At 32.6% G+C, this 26,280-nt stretch overlaps 1 protein-coding gene and 1 long non-coding RNA gene across 2 annotated transcripts; one reads left to right on the forward strand and one right to left on the reverse strand.

The window, feature by feature from the left end:
- Nucleotides 1-6,725: 6,725 nt before the first annotated feature.
- LOC112756918 (uncharacterized) lies at nucleotides 6,726-7,460 on the forward strand. Its single transcript, XM_025805544.1, has one exon. The coding sequence runs from the start codon at nucleotides 6,726-6,728 to the stop codon at nucleotides 7,458-7,460; it is 735 nt and encodes a 244-aa protein (XP_025661329.1).
- A 15,339-nt stretch (nucleotides 7,461-22,799) lies between these two features.
- Nucleotides 22,800-25,682, reverse strand: LOC114924198 (uncharacterized). The gene is made up of 3 exons (XR_003811005.2): nucleotides 24,743-25,682; nucleotides 24,515-24,628; nucleotides 22,800-22,977 (listed from the first exon to the last, which is right to left on the reverse strand). It is a non-coding gene; the product is annotated as an uncharacterized lncRNA (long non-coding RNA).
- Between the last annotated feature and the right edge of the window lie 598 nt (nucleotides 25,683-26,280).

The following is a 26,280-nucleotide window of genomic DNA, read 5'->3' on the forward strand; positions in this document are numbered from 1 at the left end:
ATATTTGTTAAATGATTTCAGGTTTAGAAGGTAAAGATTGGATTGAAGGAATGAAGAAAAAGCATGCAAAAGTAGAGAAATCATGAAGAAATGAAGTTTTTGGAAATCTGCTATGCGAGGCGTACGCGTATTTCTAAACCTGAAATCACTTAACAAACATATTAAGGCATCGAATGGAATTAAAGTGAATTAAATTTGACAAATTAAGGGTCTAAAAAGCATGTTTTCAATTTTAAGCACAATTTACGGAAAATTTACAAAACCATGCTATTTCATTGAATAAATATGAGATAAGTTGATAAAAATCCACTAAATTCATCACAAGATAAACCACAAAATTAGAGTTTATCACTTATCCTTTCAGTTTTTTCATTATTTTTTCTATTATCTTGTTCTCTCATACTAATGATTTTCACCTTTTTCTCTTGTTTTATTTGATGGTCCTGATAATATCAGCCTGGTAAAAATGAGTATGTATAATCAAAGGTGAGAGGTAATTGCATTGTGGTAATGTGTTAGGTTGACTTATCCTTTCAATTTTTCTATTATTTCTTCCATTGTCTCACTCTCTTTTATATTAATAGCTTTCTCCTTTTTCTCTTGTTTTATTTTTTCATAAACAATAAATGCAATGATGTTTAGTGTTAATGTTAACTCATTCATTATTCATACTTGCTCTTTAAATTTTAATACGACTATTATTTCAACACCAAAATTATTTTTTTTTGTTATGAATTGAAATTCTATTTATACTGAAATCACTAAAAAATATAGTATAATTTTGAATTTACAATGCAATTGAATAATAAACCCTTATCTTCTTATTTTAACACAATTTTGCTACGTCTACATCCTTTATAATAAAATACTATTTTGATATAAGTATTTTTTTTAACAAACGAATATGTGTTTCTTTTATTTTGCTAATTAAAAAATAATTTAAATACACAATTGATTAGTAACAACTATATTTTTATATAGATGTCAAAAATATTTAATGTATAAATAATATTTTTCTTTTAAATATAACTATTTCTGTATTTTTTTATCATTATACGCTTTTGTGATAAGAATAAAATTTTATGACATAATAAAAAAATTTGTATGACTATATTTATAAAAAAAATCAATATAAAATATATAAAAATAGAAAAATCCTATACTAAAATTCTTGATATCTATAGTCATTCTTAATTAGCTAAATTTCCAAAATCCTTTGATGATTTACACTTTTAAAAGATTTGAGAATCTTATTATCATTTTAAATGATATGCAGATTAATATGAATGAAATTCTTCCATTCATTTTACAGAATTTGTAAAACAAGACTTTATCAACATGAAAATAAACATTATGAGAGAAGGTGATAGTAAAAGGTATTGTGTACTTACAATATACAAGGCCAAAATAAGCTGCACACATAAAACTCAAGACATATTGCAGCGAGACAAATTTTAAGGAGTTATTTGAATTGTGTTGTATGTGATGTGATTAAGTAGTAATGAAGAATATAGTACTTTTATAGAGTTTTATAAATTTTAGAGTGTTTGAGTAATGAACATAATATATAGTTAGGGTTAAGTATGGTTTTGGTCCCAAAAGTTTTGTGCCAGAATCGAAACCATCCCTCTTCTAATTTTTGATTTAGAATCGTCCTTAACGTTTTTTTCGTATTAAAATCGTCATTTTTATTTAAATTTTTAATTTAATTCCTAAATTACCCCTATTCCTATTTTAATAATAAGTTATAAAATAAAAAAAAAAGAAAACGCGTGTTAGGGGGAAGAAAACGCGTTGGAGGAGGGGGGAGAAAAGGGTATATGAAAGGGGAGGGGAGGGGAGGGGAGGGGAAGGGAAGAGGGGGACGGGGAAGGGGAGGGGGGCGGGGGACCGCGCCGGCGCCGGCAAAGCTTGGAGCTGCCGTCGCTGTCGCCGTCGCCGAAAGAAAGGAGAGAAAGGGATACAGAGAAGCGGGAGGTGGGGAGAGAAAGAAAAGGGGGGGAGAAACAGGGAGGAGGGGGAGAAGGGGTCCTCGCCACCGATGCCGTCGTCACCGCGTCGCCCTCGCGCCGCCGCCGTGCCCTCGCGCCTCGCCCTCCTCGTCGAGCCGTCTCCGCTCCTCCTCCTCGCCCTCGTCGTCGCCGCCGTGACCTCTTTGTCGTCGTCGGCTTCCGCTCCGCTGCTCCTCGCCGCCTCGCCGCCTCTGCTTCTTGCTTCGATTTCTGTTTCTGTTTCGTCTTCTGCTTTTTCTGCTTCTTGATTTGTTGAATCTGATTTGATTTTGTTGAATCATTGTTGGTTTTGTTCTTGTTTTGATTTTTGAATTGCTGTTGATTGATTTCTGAATTGCTGTTAATGGAAGAAGTTGCTGCTGTTTGGTGTTCTTAGTGTTGGTGTTGGTTGGTGTTGGTGGTGGTGTTTGTGTTGGTGGTGTTGGTGTTGGTGTTGGTGTTGGTGTTGGTGCTGGTTGTGGCGGTGGTGTTGGTGTTGGTGGTGGTGGTGGTGGAGGAGGTAATTGTGTTGATAGTGGTGAGGGTATTTTTGTCCAAAAAAAATTAAAAAGACGATTTTAATACGAAAAAACGTTAAGGACGATTCTAAATAAAAAATTAGAAGAGGGACGGTTTCGATTCTGGCGCAAAACTTTTGGGACCAAGACCATACTCAACCCATATAGTAGTTACCATCAGTGAATCCAATAGTTGAATAATATATATATACTTTTAACTAAATAATAATTGATGATGCTAAGCCAACGAGTTATAACTCAAATGACATAATCTTTTCATACTCACTTAGAGATTGCGAGTTGGAGTCTCACTCCTAATTTAAAAAAAAAATAATAATACCAATAAATTATAACTCAAATGATATAGTCTCAAGATTAAAGCACACTGCACACATCAAACTAAAGACGTGTTGGAGAAAGCTAAATTAAAGTTGTTTTTAGAGTTTTTTTAATTGTTTTTTATATTCTGTTTTTGCCCTTTAATTCTTAAGGGTGTCTTTAGCATTGTTTAGAGGAATATTGCGTTGTGATGTGTTAACTTAGCTTAACTTATCCTTTCATTTGTTTTATTATTTCCTTTCTTGTCTCGCTCTCTCTGATAATATTAATGTTTTTCTCATTTTTTTTGTTTTATTTTTTTATAAACAATAAATGCAATGACATTTGGCGTTAATATTAACTTCTCTATTCATAGTTGCTCTCTAAACTTTAATATGGCTATTATTTTAATAAGTAATTATTTTCGTTATGGACTAAAATTCCGTTAATAGATATACATAGCATAATTTTGTAGTCACCGAAAAACAGTATAATTTTAAATGTTCAATTCAGTTAGATAATATATTCTTATCTCCTTGTTTCAAACACAATTTCGCTACCTCTACATTTTTTATAATAAATATTATTTTGATACAAATACTTCTTTAACAAATAAATATGTGCTTTCTCTATTTTGTTTGTTAACAAATAATTTAAATATAAAATAAAGTATCATTTTTATCTCCAACGTTTAGGGTAAGTCTTATTTGTGTCCCTAATGTTTAAATCGTCCTATTTGTATCTCTAACGTTTGTAAAAGTGATTCAATGTATCCTACCGTCAATTACACATCATGTATGTGCTTTAGTTAGAGTTCTGAAAATCTCTTCTTCAAGTTAGAATACAAATGTTTGGGTCAGAATTGATGATCCACTCAGGATAATAACTCATTAAAAGTTGAAACTACTTACTGCAATATTTACATAATTCACCTTTTTAGAGACATAATTGAACATAAACACAGTTTTTTGGTACAATATTAAAATCGAACATATACAAGTGTGACCTAATTGAGAATGAATACATCCAAGTAAAAATAATTGAAAAATACAATCTGATCTATTAGTATATCTGACGGCAGGATAACATTGAATCACTTTTATAAACGTTAGGGATACAAATAGGACGATTTAAACGTTAGAGACACAAATAAGACTTACTCTAAACAAAAAAACAAAGAAGAAAACAAAATTAAAGTATATTAGATGGAGAGAGAGAGAGAGAGAGAGCAAGAGCGTGGGTGGGAAACACAGAGAGGGGTAGAGTTAGGGAACATGACAAAGATCCGAGAATTTGGAACCGAGAAGAGTATCGACGGCTAGAACATGAGTCTTTCTCCGTTTTTGTGGATAACCTTCCTCAAGACATCTCAAAGAGAGAATTGTTTCAGTTATTCAACTGGACAGGGCGCATAAATGACATATATTTATCACGAAAACAAAAAGACGATAAGATATACATTTTTGCGTTCATACGATATACTACGAAGGGAGGAGCTTTAAAGGCGATAAGGGAAATGAATCGATTGAGGTTGAGAGGACGAATTGTGTTAGTAGGGGAAACGAAATACCGGAGGATATCGGTTGAGCATAATTCAAAAAGTTCACAGAAAGGAGAAGGCAATTGGAACAAGACGGTACAGAAGTCACAAGGCGAAGAGGCTCATATGGACGCACGACTGAATACAACAGAGGCCAGGGAGGAGAAAAAAAGTACAAGTTCCACATGAAAATGGGTGGACAAAAAAGGTAGAAGTAGCGGTGGTAAAAGAGAACTTGGATTGGTTATAGAGAAGCATAATAGGTGGGACGACAAAGGCCATTGACTTTAACTCTTTGAAAGATAAAATTGCAGAAAACCTGCCTCAAGTTACCCAAGTACGAGAACTGGGTGCGTATAAAGCTCTTCTGACGTTTGACTGTGTGTTAAGCGCTTAAGAAACTTACACCTTTAAATTGAACAGTCTCTTACAATTCTTCCATAATGTGTGGAGATGGGAGGAGGCGGAGCAGAGTGAAACTAGGAGAGTGTAGCTAGAATGCTATGGAGTTCCTTTGCATACCTGGTCGGCGGACACTTTCAAAATCATAGGAAGTCAATGGGGTGAAGTGGTAGGATGCGATAAGTTGACAGAATCATGTAATTCCTTTAGTGTTGGACGCGTGCAAATCGACACATGTGTGATGGACGTAATCAAAGAATGGATACATATTACAGTCGGGCTTAGTGGTTTCGATGTGCTGGTAAAAGAGGTGGGAGATGAGATATATGGTTCGGAGTGTAAGTTGAAATGCACCGACGTTGGTGAAACTAGTAGCAAACAGCGACATAACAGTGCAACTAGTTATCGTCAAGATGCGGTTATAATGTCAGCAAGACAAACAGACGGGCCAATATGCAAGGATCAGGCGGCGGAGCTGGGAATGACGGTGATGAGGGGAAGTGAAGAGGACAAGGACAAAATAGTAAATTTAGAAGAAATTTTAAATGAGTGGAGTAATGTCAATTCAAAAACCAATTTGTTGGAAACGGTAACATCTGATTTACACCAACAAGGAATGAAAGGAAGGGCTAATTTGGTGGGAGAAGATTTATGAGTAATGAGGAGGATTCTGAAAGAACCAGATCTGAAGTTTTTGAAAACACTATAGGCGGGATGGAAAAGGGAGCTATAAGGGGAAAAAAACCAAATCAAAACTTAAAAGAAAGATGGGCCAGGTACATAAGTTACAATAATAATGGCACGGGTATGCTGTTGAAAGGGAAGTGGGAGTGGAGGAAGTTGAGGGAGTGCGAAGAAGGGGCTATGGTGAGGACGAAGATGATGTTAATATGTTCGGGGGAGCCGGGGATGCTAGTGATGCAGGAGAGAATACTGGAAACATGACTACTGAGGGCGAGGACGAGGCCGGCAGTGGAACTGAAAATAGGACCGCGGCAAAGGAACATATGGATCATGAAATTGTTGGTCATAAACACAGAGGTTCTATGATAGGCAGGAAGGGTATGATGAAGGAAGGAAATAAAGCTGGAGTGGCTATATTGGATGGTTTGGATATTGAAAACAATGGCGGAACGGGTGACAATCAGTTTTCTATAATGGAGGAGCAAATGACGGAGAACAAAAGGACATGGGAATTAGCAGTGGAATCCGGTGCGATACTATACGATGAAGAAGATGATATTATGGCGATACTCTAAGCTCAGAATGAAGAAAATGCTCAAAAAAGAAGATTAGCTAAACAAAAGGTGAAAGCAAGGCGATGCAGACCCAAGAACAAAGATAAGGTGTGTAAAAATTTTTTAAAATAATTTTTAGTTCTTGGAATATTAGGGGGTTGAGGGGGGATGGAAAGATGAGAATGATAAAAGACTTAAAAATGAAGAATAGACTGGATATGCTAGGTTTAATAGAGACTAAAAGGCAGGTTGTAACGAGATTTCACGTTCACGGCTTTGGAGGTGCGATAGTGTGGGTTGGGAATATATTGCGTCTGATGGTGTATCAGGTGGGTTGTTGTTAATGTGGGATGAATTTATTTTTAAGATGCATAACTGTTATAAAGGAGAGAGGTGGTTGTGTATCGAAGGTGTGTTATTGAAGAATAATTTCAATTGCACGATTTTCTTGGTTTATGGTGCTCACGCTAGAGAGGAGAAACTTGTTGTGTGGGAGGAGTTGAGCTATATTGCTGGTTTATGTCAGGTCCCTTGTTGCTTCATGGGGGACTTTAATGAGATTGTTCAGTTAGAGGAAAGAACCGGCGCGGTTAGTTTAACTGTAGCCGCTGAAAATTTCAAGAATTGGATACAAGATATGCACTTAGTCAACTTGCCGCTTAGTGACCGCAAGTATACATGGTTTAGAGGCTGATCATGTAGTCGGATTGATAGAGTGATGGTTAGCCTGGAATGGATTGAGGAGTTTCCAGAGACTCGACTAAAAGGAGGACCAAGGGGTTTATCGGATCACTGCCTGATGATTGTGGAAGATACAAAAATGCGAGGTGACCCAAGACCTTTCAGAAGTCTTGACTCATGGTTTACTCATGAAGGTTTTCTAAGGATGGTTAAAGAGGAATGGAGAGGCTTGAGAGAGGTAGACTTCACAGATAAGTTGAAGGCATTGACAGTTCCTCTGGGTAGATGGCACAAGGACAACTTTGGTGACATGGATAACAAAATTCTGAAGTTCGAGAATGAGATAAAGAAGATAGATGACATGGTAAGCAGTGGGGCATATGATGGAACAGTGGAGGCAAGAAGGAAAGCATTGGTGACTTGTTGTGAGAGATGGTATGTTAGGAAAGAGTTGCATTGGAAACAGATGTCAAGATCGCAGCATGTGAAGGATATGGACAAAAATACCAGATATTTCCACCAAATAGCCTCTTCAAGGAGGAGGAATAACAGAATTGACGCTTTGGTTATTAATGGAAGATTGGTTAGAAACTCAGCTAGAATAAAGATCGCTATCCGAGAGTTCTATAAGCATTTGTATCATCAAGAGAAGTCTCCTAGGGTGGGCTTCAGGGATGGGCTGGTGGCTATGATATCCGAAGAGGATTCTGTGGCGTTAGAGGTTTTGCCATCAGTTGAGGAGATCAGAGAGGCAGTATGGGACTGTGAATAATCTAAAGTACCAGGCAGTGATGGGTACAACATGAACTTTATAAAGAAGTGTTGGGATGAGATTGGGACTGAGTTTACAGTAGCTGTGATTGCTTTCTTTCAGACAGCCAGGATGCCTAAAGACTCTAACATCACATGGGTTGCGTTAGCCCCTAAGTTTAGTGGGGCCAAGGAAATCAAGGACCTTCGCTCGATTAGCATGTTTGGTTGTGTGTATAAGGTGATCTCGAAGGTGCTAGTTAGGAGGATGAGAGTAGTGATGCCAGAGTTGGTTGGGGAGACTCAGAGTGCGTTTGTCAAGGGTCGCAAAATACATGACGGGGCACTTATTGCGTGTGAAACTGTGCACTAGCTCAAAGTAAGGAAAAAGGAAGCGGCAATCATCAAGTTAGATTTTCAGAAGGCTTATGATAGAGTCAAGTGGAGTTTTGTGGACATTGTGTTGCAGAAGATGGGTTTTGGTCGAAGATGGAGGGAGTGGGTGATGGAGTGTGTCAGCACTTCTTCTATATCTGTTTTGGTAAATGGTTCACCGACGAAGCCTTTTATGATGGAAAGGGGTTTGAGACAAGGTGATCCACTATCCCCCTTTTTATTTGTGCTTGTGGTTGATGTACTACATAGAATGGTTGGAGAGGCAGTTAGAAATGGTCGCATTTCCCCTTTGTTGGTTGGGAGAGACAACATTGAATTGTCGCATCTTCAGTTCGCAGATGACACTATCATATTTTGTCCACCAGAGGAGGAGACTATCAAGAATTATAAGAGGCTCCTACGTTGCTTTGAGTTGATGTCGGGGTTAAGCATCAATTTTGACAAGTCAAGTTTAATTCCGATAAATTGTGACCAACAGTGGCTGAGGCGTATGTGCAGTCTGTTAGAGTGTAAGGAAGCTACCTTGCCAGTCAGATACCTGGGAATTCCACTAGGAGCTAATCCGAGGTTGGTCAAGACTTGGAAGCCAATAGTAGATAAGGTGGAGGAGAAGCTCAGCTTATGGAAGTCGAAGGTGCTCAACAAAACGGGAAAGCTAGTGCTTATCAAAGCTGTTTTAAACAGCTTGCCGGTATATTATTTAAGCTTATATAAGATGCCGAAGACTGTTGCTGAAAAGTTAATTTCATTACAAAGAAAATTCTTGTGGAGTAAAGAGGATGGTAGAAATGGCTTGGCTTTAGTCAGATGAGAAGTGGTTCAGGCGCCGAAAAAGCTAGGTGGTCTAGGGGTCGGAGATGCGTTGGTTTGCAATACAGCGCTTTTGTTTAAATGGTGGTGGAGGTTCTCAAAGGAGGAATGTCCGTTGTGGAAAAAGGTCGTCTGCTCTTGTAATAATCTTAATCCTAACGAGATACTATCCACCCAAGCTTTGCCTACTTAAGGAGACCCTTGGAAGGATATATGTCAATTACAGATTAAGGAGCAACATGTACGAGAGAAGATGATAAACGGGTTGTCCATGGAGGTTGGGGATGGTAGAAGAACGTGATTTTGGGAGGATGTCTGGCTATATTGTGGCCCGCTGAAGGATAGGTTTCCAAGACTCTTCTCGGTTTCAATCCAAAAAGGATGTGTCATTAGGGATTGTGGGTTCTGGGACAGGTTAGAATGGATTTGAAACTTCCAATGGAGGTGTGAGCAATTCCAATGGGAGTTGGAACTTGTGAACCAGTTACATGACAATCTGAGACTAGTTAACCTAGAGGCCAATAGAGAGGATAGGATTGTGTGGAAATTTGACAAACAAGTGTCTTTTCTACTAACTCATTTGTGCATGTGTTGCAGAAGGATACTCTTTCGGAAGACGTAACAAATTATAGTTTCACCAAGTCTATTTGGAAAGGCTTAGTACCGCCAAGAGTGGAGCTATTTATCTGGTTTGTCTTGATAGGCAGGGTGAATACAAAAGAAAGATTGGGTCGGTTTGGGATAGTTAGCCATGAAGATAATATGTGTGCCCTATGTAATAATGATGTTGAAAATGTTCATCACCTCTTTCTTGGGTGTGTATTTACTTGGTAGGTGTGGTGTGCGTGGTTAACTCATTTCGATAGGAAGTGGTCCTTTTCCGGTACTGTAAAGGAACATTTTCAAAGTTGGACAGGTGAAACTATGAGAAAGGAGGAGCGGAAGAAATGGTTAATGTACTTCTTTGCGATTGTGTGGAACGTCTGGATAGAAAAGAATAGGAGACTGTTTCAGAATGAAGGAAAAAGTGTAGAAGATATTATTAACGCGTCTTTTCATAGTTACAGAGAGTGGAGGTGTAAAGATCCCTTTTGTTGTTGATGGCAGTGCCAGAGATGACAACGGGATATGTCTTGCTTTGCTAGGTGCTACCTGATTCCTGATTCCTGGTTGTGTTAGTTTATGTTTACTTCTCTGTTTGCTGACTTTGCTCCACTATTGTGTTGAACTCTCTTATTTCAAAAAAAAAAAGGGGTTTACTCTAAATATGGGAGACAAAAACGATACTTTACTCTTTAAATATACAAGTTAATAGTAATAATTGTATTTTTATATAGATGTCAAAAATATTTTATGTATAAATAATATTATTTTAAATATAATTATTTTTATGTCACGTTTTATCATTATAAGTTTTTGAGATAAAAATAAAGTTTTATGACATAATACAAAAATTTATATGATTATGTTGATAAAAAAAACAGTATAAGATAAATAAAAATAGAAAAAAATCTATACTCAAATTCTTGAATCTAATCATTCTTAATTAAGTAAATTTATAGCATTCTTTGATGATTTATATTTTTAAAAGATTTGATAATTTTATCATTTTAAATGATATGCAGATTAATATGAACGGAAAATTCTCTCTTCCCTTTTAATAATGTTTTTCTTCTTTGATAGATATTTAAAATTAGACAAATCTAAACATTTTTTATTGTTTTATATATAAACACGATAGTGAACCGAGTTAGACGTAATAAGGCTTATTAAATAGGCTTTTAGGTTAGATTTTGAACATGATATATGAAAAGGATTCACTTAGATGTATATAAAAAATTAATTATTAAATTAATTATAAATATAAAATATATATTAAAATATAAAATACACGTTAAAAATTACAATAAATGGTTTTTAAAACTTCATTCATCATTATTATTGTCCTTTATTCAAGTACTATTCATATTCATATTCATTTTTATTTTTATAGTAAGAATTCATTTTTCATTTGTTTTTGGGAAACATGCATACCTAAACTCAAAAAAAAAAATGAAATTACATATCTATCCTCATTAAATGGGGTACTGTAATGCAGCCAAGGCTTGAATCTAATGAAAGACTTAGTTGCCTCATAAAATGCTGCACAAGAGTTCGAATCTTGAGTAAATTCAAAAAATTTAAAAATTTTCTTATTCTTTCACCTCCAAAACCACCATGTTGCAATAAATCAATCTAACCTATGATGTTGTGAGCATTTTTCAATATTGTTATGGAAACTAAAATCCAGACACATATTAAAAGGAGTTGAAAGGATAAGAGGAATAGAAGGAGGATGGATTAGCCTCATCCATATAGTGATATAGAAGGTGCCTTTGGACAATCTCTTAGGTTTCTTCCACTCAGTTGCAGTTATTACAGTTTAAATCAACTCTCAAAGTTCTGGCTCTTTGCCTTACTGTGAAGATTCTTCTATGCATTATTTACCACATAAAAATCTTCACCTTCTCTTTCACCTCCACATTATGTTCCATTTATAATTTCCTATCCTATTGTTCAATTATTTTGCCCCATAAATATTTGTTTTTATGCCTCAAAAATTATAACAATACAATACTAAAAAGTGTAAAAAAAAAAATCAAAATCAGTTTTAATTTATTAAGGCGTTGGAACTTTGTGGAATTTATTCATGAAATTGATATTATCAACTTGATTATTATCAAATAAAAACATACTCTAGTCATAGTAAAAAAATAAAGTTTGTATTGTAAAATAAATAAATAAAGAAAAAAAAATAAATATAAAATAAAAAATATAAATAAAAGATTCTAGTACCAATATTCACCAATATAATAATCTCAGTATAATAGAAGTGATTCAAATATATTTACTAATATATGTAGTAACATATATATAAAAGAGAGAGAAGAGTGTTTTATATATTGACAATGTAGATATAAAAGAGGGATAGAGAATTGTTGTTATTGATTGTGCGTGTACTTATGTAAAACTATACTTCACTATTTATAGAGGTAAAATGTTAACTTTTTCAAATTTCTTTAATATAATTCAGTTATGAGAATGTGAGCCGCCCATAATGAATAGGCATCCGCATCATCATCTTTATCACAACACTCCCTTTGGATGATCATTTAAAATTATGCCTCGTTAAAATTTTAAAAAAATTCAATGGGAAAAAACTTTAGTAAAGGAAAAAGAGTACAATATCCTTTGTGATGGAAACTATCTCATTTAAAAATATTGTCAAGAAAAATCCAATGGAAAAAATCTGACCAAGAAAAAAAGAGTAAATCTCCCCCTCTTGTCACCATTATTTAATATCTCAAAATGGGTGCATTCCAATTTGATGTACCAATCTTTCAAAAGAATATTTTGGAAGTGACTTTGTAAATAAATCTGTCATATTATTGTTTGAGCAGATCTGTTGGATATCAATCGTTCTTTTATTTTGAAGATCATATGTGAAGAAGAATTTGGGAGAAATATGTTTTGTTCTATCACCTTTAGTGTATTCACCCTTAAGTTGAGCAATGCATGTTGTATTATCTTCAAACAAAACAGTTGGAGCTATTTTATGATCAATTAGTTTACATGATGATAAAATATATTGGATCAAACTCCTGAACTAAAAACACTCGCGACTAGATTCATGTGTCACTAGTATTTCAACATGATTAGAGGATGTTGCTGCAATCGTCTGTTTCGTGGACCTCTATGATATAGTTGTTCCACCATATATGAAAAGGTATCCTGTTTGAGATCTCTCTTTGTGTGGATCAGACAAGTCTCCTGCATCTGCATAGCCAACTAGTTGTGACTTGGATCTATATGGATAAAATAATCCTATATCAACCGTTCTATGAAGATATCAAAAGATTTGTTTGATTCCATTCCAATGTCTTCTGGTTAGAGAGGAACTATACCTTGCGAGTAAATTCACAACAAATGATATATCGAGTCGTGTATTATTAGCAAGATACATTAGTACTCAATGGTACCGAGATATGGTACTTCACGACCAAGGATATCTTCATTTTCTTTTTTAGGACGGTATTGATCATTTTTCACATCCAAAGGTCTTACAATTATTGGGGTACTTAATGGATGTGATTTATTCATATAAAATTTCTTCAACATCTTTTTTGTGTATGTTGTTTGATGAATAAAGATCCCTTTTTTGTATGCTCGATCTGCAGGCCGAGATAAAATTTAGTCTTTTTAAGATCTTTCATCTCAAATTCTTCTTTTAGAGTTTTTATAATGTTGGAATCTCTTCAAGGGTTTCATTGATATTTAAATCATTAACGTACACAGTAATTATAATGAATCCAGATACAGATTTCTTTATGAAAACACATGGGCAGATATCATCATTCTTAAATCCGTTTTTGGTCAAATACTCAATAAGATGATTATACCACATTTGTCCAGATTGCTTTAGACCATATGAAGATCTTTGTAATTTTACTGAGTATAACCTCAGCGAATATTCATGGGATCGTTTAGATATCTTTAGTCCTTTAGGGACTTTCATATAGATATCACGATCTAATGATCTGTATAAATAGGTTGTTACCACATCCATTAGATGCATATGTAGTTTATGGCATGCGGATAAACTGACCAAATAACGCAATGTTATTGCATCTACTACAGGAAAATATGTTTCTTCATAATCTATATCGGGCCTTTGTGAACAATCTTATGTCACAAGTCGAACTTTATAGCATACAATTTTATTTTTCTCATTTCGTTTTCTCATAAATACCCATTTGTATCCAACAGGTTTTACATCTTCTGGTGTACGGACTATAGGTCCAAAGACTTCACATTTTGCAGGTAAGTCTAACTCAGTCTTCATAGCTTCTTCCCACTTCGGCCAATCATTCCTTTGTCGACATTCTTCGACTGTTCTTGGCTCAAGACCCTTACTTTCATGCATGATGTATAATGCCATATTATATGCAAATGTTTCATTGACAATTATTTTATTTCGGTTCTATTTTTCTCTTGTAAAGACATAATTTATCGAGATCTCATCATTTTCACAATTTTTAGTATTTTCAGGTAGCTGAACGTCTTCTGGTATCAAAATTATATCAGAATTTTGGACAATTGCAGGTGTCTTTACTATGTCTTTATTCTTTTCAACAGGAATAGTATTTACCTCTTTTATTTTTCGAGGGTTTTTGTCTTTGAAACCGACAGGCCTACCACGCTTCTGACGTGAATTTGTTTCGGCGGCCATTTGTCCGACTGGGACATCAATACAAATTGGAGAATTTTTAGCTGATATATAGGATTTAGTAATCCTTTTCGTATCAGAAAATGCATCAGGCAATTTATTTACTATTCTTTGTAAATGTATAATTTTTTGAACTTCTAATTCACATTGCTTTGATCGAGAATCTAAATGCATCAAGGATGATGTATTATTCCAATTAAATTCTTTTTCAAGAAGCTTATTTTCTCCCCCCTAATGTTAGAAATTTTGATTAATCAAAATGACAATATGCAAATTGAGCTTTAAATACATCTCCTGTTTGTATCTGAAGATACCTCACTATAGAGAAAAAATTATATCCCACATAAATTTCCAATTTTCTTTGGGGTCCCATTTTGGTGCGAGAAGGTGGGACAATTAGAACATATATTTCACACCCAAATATCTTTAAATGGAAAACATTTGGCTGCTGACCAAAAGGTAATTGCGGAGAAGAGAATTGATGGTAACTTATTGGCTTTAAATGAATAAGTGTTACAACATGTAAAACGACATGCCTCCAAGTAGAGGTTGGGAGATTTATTCTCATAAGTAAGGGTCTAGCAATTAATTGGAGGCATTTAATAAGTGATTTTGCTAACCCATTTTGTGTATGAACATGAGTTACTAGATGTTTAATGCTTATTCTATTAGCCGTACAATAAGCACCAAAGGCTTGGGAAGTAAATTCACCAGCATTATCAAGACGAATTGTTTTGATTGGATTTTTTGGAAATTGTGCTTTTAATCGAATAATTTGAGCAAATAATGGCGTTTGCGAGAAGACAATAAGTACACATGTGACCATCTCGAAGATGCGTCTATTAGGACCATAAAATATTTAAAAGATCCACATGGCGGATGAATAGGTCCACATATATCGCCTTGAATCCTTTCTAGGAATTCAGGAGACTCAGATCCAATCTTTACTGGTGATGGCCTTAAAATTAACTTTCCCTGAGAACATGTAGCACAATAAAATTCACATGATTTAAGAATCTTCTGGTTCTTTAGTAAATGTCCATAGAAATTTTCAATAATTCTCTGCATCATTATTGTTCCAAGATGACCCAATCGATCATGCCAAGTTATAAATTCATTTGGGTTAGTAAACTTCTGGTTTATAATGGCATGTGATTCAATTGCACTAATTTTAGTATAATATAATCTAGAAGAAAGTGAGAGCAACTTTTCTAATATAACATTTTTGTTTGAATCATGATTTGTGATACATGAGTACTCATGATTTCTCTCATTCATTATTTCAATATGATATCCATTTCCACGAATATCTTTAAAACTCAACAAGTTCCTTAAAGACTTGGTAGACAATAGTGTATTATTTTTTATGAATTTTGTTCCTGCAAAAAATAAAATTATAGTTCTTCCGGAACTTTCTATCACATTGCCTGAGCCAATAATAATATTAACATATTCTTCTTTTGGTAAAAGATGAGTAAAATATATATTACTTTTGAGAATGGTATGCGAACTTGTACTATCTCCAAGGAAAACATCTTCATTATATATATATATATATATATATATATATATATATATATATATATATATATATATATATCCTTGTCACTCTTTTCAAAGACAAATAATAATAAAAAAATTGAGTAGCAATACACATACGTAGTCAAATTGTATTTCTCATTGAAATTGTTTTTCTAAAAAGCACTGTACATAAAAATATTGTAATATACTACGAATTTTATTATTATTACTATTATTATTATTTTAAAACTTGACACATTTAGTGATTTTGAAATTTTAAACATAATATTAATATTTTATTAAACATTATTTATTTACATCATACTCAAAATTCAAACACATAGGGAATAAAACTCAAAAATTTTTTACATTATTTATTTACATAAATACTTTAACGAACCTAGATATTAAACTTTTTTTATCATTGATCAAATGACCAATATTTCCTTCAAGAACCTCAAAGAAATCAGATAATTCATTATGAGTGGTGTAATTTTCAGCAAAATCCTTTAAAACAAAATTTGTCTCCCTTCCTTTGTCATCCTTTTTCAAATATACTTGATAAAGATCGACTAGATGCCTTCGGGTACGACAGATACGCGACCAATGGCCCTTTCCATGACAACGGAAATATTTATCCTCTATTGACTTATTTTGCCCATTATTTCTTTCTTTATCCCACTTCCGGTGAGATCCTTTCTTATGAACATAATTTTTCTTCCTTTCATGATTTTTCTTGTTACCAAAACCTTGCCATTTACCTCTTCTGGGTTATGATTTGCTTCAGGAAATGGGGCGGCTCCAGCTAGGCGCGTTTCATAATTTCTTAAAAGCAATTCATTGTTATGTTCAGCAACTAGTAGGTAAGAAATTAGCTCAGAATATTTTTTAAATTCTTTTTCTCGATACTGCTACTGCAGGAGAACATTCGAGGCATGGAAGGTCGAGAAAGTTTATCTAACATGTCATTATCAGTTATCTTTTTCCCACGTAATTTCATTCGTGAGGTAATTCGAAACATTGCTGAATTGTATTCATTTATAGATTTAAAATCCTGTAGACGCAAGTGTGTCCACTCATATCGGGTTTGAAGAAATATCACTGTTTTTTTATTATTATACCTTTCTTAAAGGTTCTTCCACATATTTGCAGGATCTTTTAGTGTGAGATATTCATTTTTCAATTCTTTGTCAAGATGACGACGAAAGAAGATCATGTGGGCTTATGTGATTAGGCATGCTTATATTGGATGTGATTCTTGCTCTTTATATGGTTATATTGGTTGTGAAACTTGCATTTTGAACTTAGCCTTTAGGATAAATTTTTCATAGTGGAAAGCTCTCAATCATATTTGCTTGTGTGTTGATTTGATCACTCGTGTAGAAAGTTCTGTGATGTAGAATGGATGTGGAGTTAAAGTTAAGTGGTTACAATGACGGTGTGAAAGCACTGATAGAAGATCTTTATCACCTTCATTGTGTTATCTTATGATCTGCACTATTTGTAGCGAGTCTTTCATTATGAGGACGATGGAAGAGGGAAAATAAAGCGGGGAATTATACAAAGAATAGGAAGATCCTAGAGGAACGCAAGAAATCTTTTGTTCCATAAGGTTTATGACACTGATCTGACTTTTGAGGAACCTCAAGCGTAAGCCATCAGGAATAGATGCAAATTACTGGAAATGGTTTATTGAATATCGGTTGAAGGAAAAGACACAGGTAACAAATATTGAGTTGGTATTTCATTGTATTCGATTTTAAACCATCATGAATTACTACTAAATATGCTGAATATATTGTGATAGTAGAAAAACTACTACCTAAAATATCTTCACCTTATCCTTTTTTGTGTTTCCTGAAGTTGTACATGGCTGACTTATAATAGACCATTAACATTGTAGCAATTTATCCCGATAACATTTATGTTTGTCTTTTTGTTCGTAGGAGAAGTGTAGAAAAAATGCCATTAATCGCTCAAAGCAACTGTACACACATACCGGAGGTTCTAAAATAATGGCAAGAAAGAGACACGAAGAAGTAATTAATTTAAATTCAGTTTTAGAATTTTGACTTGTTTTTGGTTAGAGGAGTGCTAGGGGGCCAGCAACTTTTGTAATTTATAGCCATCAAATAGCCATTAATAATGATTTTAATGGTGTGAGATTAGTGTGAGATTTCATCCAATGGCTCACTTTTTTTTACTAGTTACATGTTGGCCAGAATTTGAAAAAGTTGCTGGCCCCCTAGACTTTTCCTTTTGGTAATATAGTGTCGTCTGTTATATGATTGTGTTTTGATGAATGTTATAGGAGCAACGATAGGGAAGGCCTATTGGTAGAGGAAAGGTATGGACCTTGAGTCATAAAAAAAAGAATGGTTCGTATATGAATGAAGATGCACGTGTTGTTGGGGTAAATCATGTTCTTTAATTTTTTAAATTTCTTTTTGCAATTAATACCATTGAATTTAAATTAGTGAAAATCTGAATCTCACATGTCTGCAGGAAGCAATTGAACATATTGAGAGACAAGACGCCTCCAGCAAGGAATTTTCACAGAATGATTCCCTTGCACAAGTGCTTGGAAAGGAGTAGCCAGGAAGAGTTCGTGGACTAGGTTTCGGTCTATGTCCCACTCAATATTTTCGTAACATTCCATAGCAGTCTGACTCCGGTGTGCTTATTGAGGAGTATCAGATAGAGATTGTAAAACTTAAGGCGGAGGCAGCAGAACTCAAGGCAGTGGCAGCAGAGTAAAAGACAAAGAGACAAAGAATGGAGGCAGAGGCAGCAGAGGAGAAGGCAAAAGTGCAGACAATGGGAAATTTGTTAAGATACATAATCCAGCAACAAGGAGGTAATTTGCCACCTGAAGTAGTTGCAGATCTGAATTCTTTGAGAAGTACACCGACCTCATCCCATGCAAGATAATGTGCTGGCACTAATGATTTGAATGATAAATTTTGGAATTTGAATACTTTTTAACTGTTCACTGTCCTAATGACTTTTGAGATATTTAGTTGTAGTTTACAGACATCGATGCACTGAATTCAAATTACTATTATAATGATTCACTTTTGCATATATATTTTTGTTCGGTTTTGTGTGTTTTAGTTTGATTGACTGTTGGTTGTTTTAATAAATTAAAGCAACTTAGTGAAAGAACGTATAAGGAATAAAAGAATTGGCATATATTATTACAAATTCGGATTTTTTTTTAAAAAAAAGTATAACTCTACATTTGGCAGCGGTTACAAATCCGCCACTATATCTTAACAGAATTTCTCAACAGATGCCATTTTGCAGCAGTTGAGCAGTCCTATTTACGATTTCGTAGCGGATAGAACCGCTGCAAAACTATGCCGCTGCAAAATACCATTTAGCAGCGGTTATACCAGCAATTACTATAAAGGTTTAGCCGCACGCTATCTTCCAGCGGGTTATTAACCGCTGCTATTCCGTTTGAAAACCGCTGCTAATCACTGCATAACCGCTGCTATTTGCCAAATGTGGTGTAGTGAATCAAGATGAATTCGGCATCTAATATCTATGATAAGTAGTTGTTTCTAGATATATCAAGAGCATTAAATTTGAGATGCGAGAGCTTTGACATAATGAAAATTTATTACATGAGTCTTTCTAAAATTTGATTAGAGTCTTGTGCAGAAAACGTGTTGTAAAATAAATAAATACATAAGAAAGAAAAAATAAATATAAAATAAAGAAATATAAATAGAAGACTACAGTACTAATATTAACCAATATAATAATCTCAATATAATAGAAGTGATTGATGTATATTTACTAATATATGTAGTAACACATATATAAAAGAGAGAGAAAGAGTGTTTTATATATTAACAGTGTAAATATAAAAGAGAAACAAAAAATTATTGTTATTGATTGTGTGTGTACGTATGTAAAATTATGCTTCACTATTTATAAAGGTAAAATATTATCTTTTTTAAATCTTTTTAATATAATTTAGTTTTGAGAATGTGAGCCGGCAGAGCCACTCATAATAAATAGGCATTCACATCATCATCTTTATTACAATAGTCTGAATTTAATCAAGTTTATCATCTTAATTAACTAGAATCATAGAATATGAAAATCAAATAAAAAAAATTAGAATAATGTAATTTTACACAACCTAATCAATTTGAAAATCATATGACCATCCCTAATAAAACTAGCTTTAAGTGATGTTTTTGGAACCAGATCTGCAACACATGTAATTTCCTCAATTTCCTCAATTAAGCAACTCAAGCTAGTTCTTTCCAAAAACATGAAGCAAAGCATAGGCAAAGGTGAATACTTCACAAAAGCTTCAACTGGAATTAACAAATGCCTCTTAATTCTTTTGTGTGTGTTTGAATTGTCATTTATTAAACTAGAATTTAAATGAAAATAATTTTGTAAGATTAATTTTGGATAAAAGTAAATTTGTGCCAACATGATTTATGTTTGATAATTTTATACTAAACTTAATTTTTATAAAATGAATATTGTTTGGATAATATATTAATTAAAATTATTTTTAAATAGATAATTAGTTAATTACTAAAAAATATTATATTAAATTATAATATTATTTTTTTAAGTATATTTAATCTTTTTTTATACTTCTTTTAGTATATTTTTTATATAATATTTTTTATAGTACTTTATTTTAGTATGTTATAATTTTTTACTATTATAATAAAATTTAATATTTATTTATTAAATTAAAAATAACATATAAAATAACATATTTTAATATTCTTTTTAAATACTCTCAATAATTTTATTTTTATTACTATTTTGAGTTCTAACTTTTTACCAGTAATGTTTTTATGATTATTTATAATTAATTTTTTATTTAATTTATCATTTCTAATAAGAACAATAATACATATTATAAAAAATTAGAATAATAAACAGTACACCAGAATTACAATGATAAATTTTACCATATCAAATAAAAAATATTCTACAATTTTTTAGTACTCTTAATGTTCTTTAATTTAGTATTATTTTAGACCGTAAAATTTTATTACTTATGACTCTATTATTATGTATAATAAATTTTTTATTTACTTTATTTTTTTTAATAAGATCAATAATTTATATTATAATAAAATTATAATAAAAAATAAAAAATCAAAATATGAAAAAAATATTAAAAATAATAAAAAATTAAAATATTTAAAAAATATAAAAAATTTTATAAAAAGATTATTAAAACCAATAATGACCAACCAACATAAATACAAGTTAAGTGAATGTAAAAACTATAATTTCTTATTTTAAGATGCAAAATCACATCCCAACAAATAAATTAATAATAATTAATTATAATAGAAATACAAAATAAATACGTTAACTATAAATATCCTCCATTGTTTTATAATAATCTCGAAAACTACCTCTAATTCATTAACTTTCTTGAACTTAGCAAAAGCATCAAGTGCAGCTTCACACACATTCAATTACCAGGAAAGTAGATTCTGTGTACACCATTCACATTATCCAATTTGACTTGGGGTGTCAATAAATATATGTCAAAAGAAGGATTTCTTTATTATACAAAAATTAGTGTCTAATATTATTAATTATATTCTCAATAGTAAAATTAATTAACACATTTTTTTATGTTTTTGCTCTAAAATTTTACCTAATCTTCTATAAAAAATATTAAATAAAATATTAATAATATCAAAATATTATTATAGAATCAATATTATTAACAATATTTAGGAATGGAAAGATTTAATTTTTTCTTTTGGTAACTACTTAAGAATCAATCATCTATAAAAAGATAGAATTAATTCTTTAAAACTAATCACAGTAATAATTTTTTAATAAACAATAAATATACAATAAAATAATACATTAAACTTACCTATAATATATATAGGTATAGTCAAATTAATTTATTAAGGATAAAGATTAAAAAATATAAATAAAAAATAAGAATTAAAAAAATCACAATTTAATAAAAATAGATTTACGAAATTATAAATAAAAAAATAAAAATAAAAAATACACAAGTTACGAAATTATAAATAACAATATTCATCTTCAAATTTACAATCAAAAGCTAACTCTACACAAATCCTCTTCTCTCAATGAATATTACTCTGTTTCTTCATGTCACAGCCGCTGGTTATCGGTGAAGGTGAGGATAACCAACGGATGCACTGTGCTGGATGTGAGAATGCTGATCGCCTCTTTGAGAAAGATACCACGGTTAACATGGCGGCATTTTTTGGTGAACGAATTACCTCCATATATTTTTTCTTATATTTAATCCTAATGTATTTTTGTATTAGGTTGCATTTGTTTTCGTGAATACTGAGATAGAGACAATAAAATAGAAACACTGAGAATTATTTTTTATGCATTATATTTAGATATAATGTATAAGACACTAATATAATATTCTGTATTATATTTGGAAAGACAAAAAAATTAAAATAATTATGACTAAAATAATTATGCGAAAATGAGAGTACGTGAAAGTACGTAGAATTATAAGAAGAATTAGTTTATAAACTAACAAAATAAAAATAACATTAAAGTAACAAAAGTAAGAATAAATAACATAAGGTAAGTATGTAGAAAAGGTTTAATCCTCTCAAAATATTTATGATATAATTTATATCGATTTATAAAATAAAAATATAATTATTATTATTTAAATCAAATTACATTAATTTATCAAAAAAATTTAGATATAATAAAATTTAAATTAAAAAATAAAATTTAATAGTAAATTAGTATAACATAAGAAAAAAATTATCATTAGAGAAGTGTTAGGAGGTCAATAAAATTTATGATTTGTAATTATCAATTAGTCATCATTAGTATTTTTAATAGTGTGAAATTTCGTTAAATAGTGTAGGATTATTCACTCTTCTTTTGCTAATTAAGTATGGATCAAATTTTAATAAAAGTGTTGACCTCCTAAATTTTTTTCTCTTATAACTGTGCATTCATTTGGTTTTTATTTCTTTCACACTGTATTGACGATAATTAATTATAGTAGAGTACATAAAGAGTACATTCGCCACAAAACATTATTTTCAGTTTTCTATTTTTCATTTATTTAATATTTTTAAAATGAAAAGAATTAATTTTTTTAAAAAAAATATTTTATGGTTAATTTTATATACTCCTACTATAATTAATTTTATGTACTCCATAAATGTCACGCTTCCGGCTGCGCCACTCTGATAGCAAGAAGTATTACGACTACTTTATCTACTTAATATTAAAATAGGAGCCTATGACTCGACACCGTATCGCTAATTTCTTTTAAAATCGGAAATAAATACTTTATCTTAACAAAAATACAAGCGGCACAGATTTATATACAAGACTCCGTACATAATATCTTATAATATAATATACATATAAAACATACAACTCCTATCCCTCTTATAAAAACTTGTAATAACAAAGACGAGGGAAGAAAATAATCTAATTAATACAACAACATATAAACCAAACGCAGTTTAACTCTTCTTAATGCGTCTTCATCCGGTTTCCTGAAAAGGTAAAGCTGTAGGGGGATGAGAACCTAACCACATGGTCTTACCACGGAGTTTCAAAGTTGTCATAAGAAGATATTTAATAAGAAAACTGTTTTCAAACTCAGCGATTATCATTATCTTATGAATCTTTTAAAAACCAATAGGTAATTGTTCAAAACCTTTTTAAAGAAACAATGTTTAATCTTTCAAAAATCCGAAACCTTTCCTTTCTTATGAGAAAATCTCAATCAGAAACCAACCACGCAATTAAACAACACAATCATTAATTTAGCACCAAAATTCATTCTCAAATGTAGCACGCCAAGGTAAACACAGGCAAGGCAGACAAGGAAAGCACAAGTTTAAGTAGCAGTTACAGCAAATAGTTCAAGTAGCAGTTAAGAACAGTTTAGCAATTAGGCAAACCAAAACAAGTTCAAACCCAAGCAAAGCATACAAATGCATATGATGCATGCCTGTCCTATGGCTGATGAGGCTCATCTGTCGGTTATCCAGCCAACCCGACAAGTCTGAATTGTCCTTAGACTGTCCTCCGACGTGCATCCCCAAGAGTCTATGCATAGCTTTTTCTCAAATAATCAATATTGCTCAATGGGGGTAACATTCTCGGGAATTTATATAGTGCCCGGTCACACTTACGTCGTAGGGTCAACAGAGTATCAAGTTTTCAACCTGGTACACGTGGTGGCAAGCAATGGTACTTTATCCAAGGAATCTCGTATCTCAGATAATTCAAATTCATAAGCCATATGAATAATTCAAAGTTCATATCTCAACATTCTCAACATTATAATCATTCATCAATCCAAATCTCATTTCCAAATTCATTCAAAAACCATATTTCAAAGAAAATCCTCATCATCCTGCTTTCCATTCCGTCCATTAACAATCCCAATTCAAAACATAATTATTTCTTTGATAAATGAGGTAATTTTAAATCATATAATACTTAAAATTAAACCTTTTAAAATAACTACTTCAAATGAAACTTCTAATTTTATAAAATTTTGGTAGCATCTCCTCTAAAACTCGGATTCTGCCACCCTTTTCGGATCCCATCCAAACATTTCTCAAACTTTTTTTCTCAACCATTTCCAAATCTCATTCTTTTTCCCAAATTCAACCAGTTCCAATATCAAATTGTTTTCAAAGCGAATCAGTGCCAATAATAAATCTCTTTTTAAAATCAAATCAGCTTAAATACTAAATCATTTATAAAGTCAGTCTAACTCAAAATTGAACCGTTTCCAAAATTAATTCAGTTTCATATTCCAAATCATTTTCAAAGCCGATTTTGTTTACATTATCAAAAATAGCTTCAAAGCCAAGAAAGCCATTTTTCATAATAATCAACTAAATAACCTTTCAAACTAACTTCTTTTCAGCAATCACAAACTACTCAAGCAATCAAGCAATCAGTCATTCATCAGTCCAGCAAACAACCACATTTATAAGACAATCATAATCACAGACATATGTTTCTCACATTAATATCTATCTATAACAACTTTGTAATGTAAAATAGATTTTAAGAGAAACCCCTACCTCGAATAATCAAAACTCATAAACTAAACGCATCAAGAAACCCTTTCTTTTCGGTCCGCAATCAGTGGCAGCTGCAGCCTCAGTTCCAAACCGTACGCAGCAACCACAACAACTCTAATTACAGCAGAAAATTATTTTAAACACAGAAATTAATTCACTTATATTAATCTGCTAAACTCATCAGGTATTCAATCCTAAAATATTTTAATTTTAAAAACAATCCCCAACCTCGATTAGCCGAGTTTGCATAAACCTATTGTAACAACTCCCTTTCATTTTAATTCATGGCAGCCACTTCGACTGCCTCTTCCAGCAACAACAACGATGGAACAACACCGCGAGGTAGCTACAAAACGGTAACAGCGGTAAATCTAATAATCTATTATGGTTTAAGGCTGAGTAAGGATACAAAAGAACATTTATGTAAAGTAGGACAGAGTTAATTAATGAAACATTATAGCGAGACAAGGCGCAACAGAATAACCTTAGCAGAGAAACAAAAGACTGGAATTGCAGCAGCTCCGGTGACCCTCACTCGCAAGGACAGAACCGACGGTAACTTCAAGGGGGCTGAGATAGCAAATCCTAAGAAACAGAAGTAGAATTTTGGAGCAACAGCAGTGGCGCTGGTGGCTCAAAGCAGCAAGAACGCGACGCCGACCCCTCCAGCGACGGCGAGCTCCTCCTACGGCAACAGTGACGGGATCAGCGGCGACAAAGGTCTCCGCCACCTCCTTTTCTCTCTTTCGCAGCTCTTTCTCTCTCCCTGCTCCATTCGACGATGACTCCTTCAACGCCGATGAGACATGACGGTGGCACGACCCTGGCGACAGCGACGGGTCGTGAAGACGACGGCGGCTACTGGGCAACTCGCGACGGCTACTGGGTGGCTCTGACGACGTCAATAAGGTGCGGTGGTGGCTGAGCAGCGATGAACGGCGGTGCAACACGTTCCTCCGTCCCACGTGAACTCTCTTTTTCTCACCTACGAGCTCGACAGCAGCGTCCATGGAAGCTCCTCGGACGACGGCGACAAGTGGATAGGCGCGACGACTTCCTTCCCCCCTCTTCTCCCTCTGATCTCCGTTTTCCTCTTTTGTTTTCTTTCTTCCCTATTTTCATGTCCCCTCTCTGTTCTTCCCTTTCGTTTGTTTCTTTCTTTTTGAATGAAGGGTGGCGGTGTGGAAAGGTTAGGGTAAAAGGGGGTAATGACAGCTAGGATTGGGGAAATAAGGTGTATTATGTTTAATTAGGATTAATATGAGAATATGTATAAAATTAGGGTTAGGGTTTGATTTTGGGTGAATTTGAAATTAAAATTTTTTGAATAAATTGAGATTTGATCATTTTAATTAAATTAGGGTATACAGTATTTAATTTAAAATATAATTTAACTTCTTAAAATTATTTTAGAAAAATATTATTTAATTGTCAAATTTACTAATTAATTTTCAATCTAATATTCTTCATTTAAAATATAAGGTAATATAATTAATTCTCTTTATTTATAAAAATTAAAGCATTAAATTCCAAAAAATCTCAATTGTTTAAATCATTTCATATAAAATTCTTATCATTTTTAAAACTACTAAAATTTATAATTTAAATATAGAAAATTATTCAATATTATAAGATTAAGTACAATTTTTAATTTAATTATCAATACTTAATTTAATTACTTTTAATACAACAATTTCTAAAAATAAAGTCTTTAATGAATTAATAAATTAAAATTAACTCATAATAATACTTTTTCAAAAATTCTG

The sequence above is a fragment of the Arachis hypogaea genome, chromosome 1 (genome assembly GCF_003086295.3).
Source record: "Arachis hypogaea cultivar Tifrunner chromosome 1, arahy.Tifrunner.gnm2.J5K5, whole genome shotgun sequence".
Taxonomy (NCBI): Eukaryota; Viridiplantae; Streptophyta; class Magnoliopsida; order Fabales; family Fabaceae; genus Arachis; species Arachis hypogaea.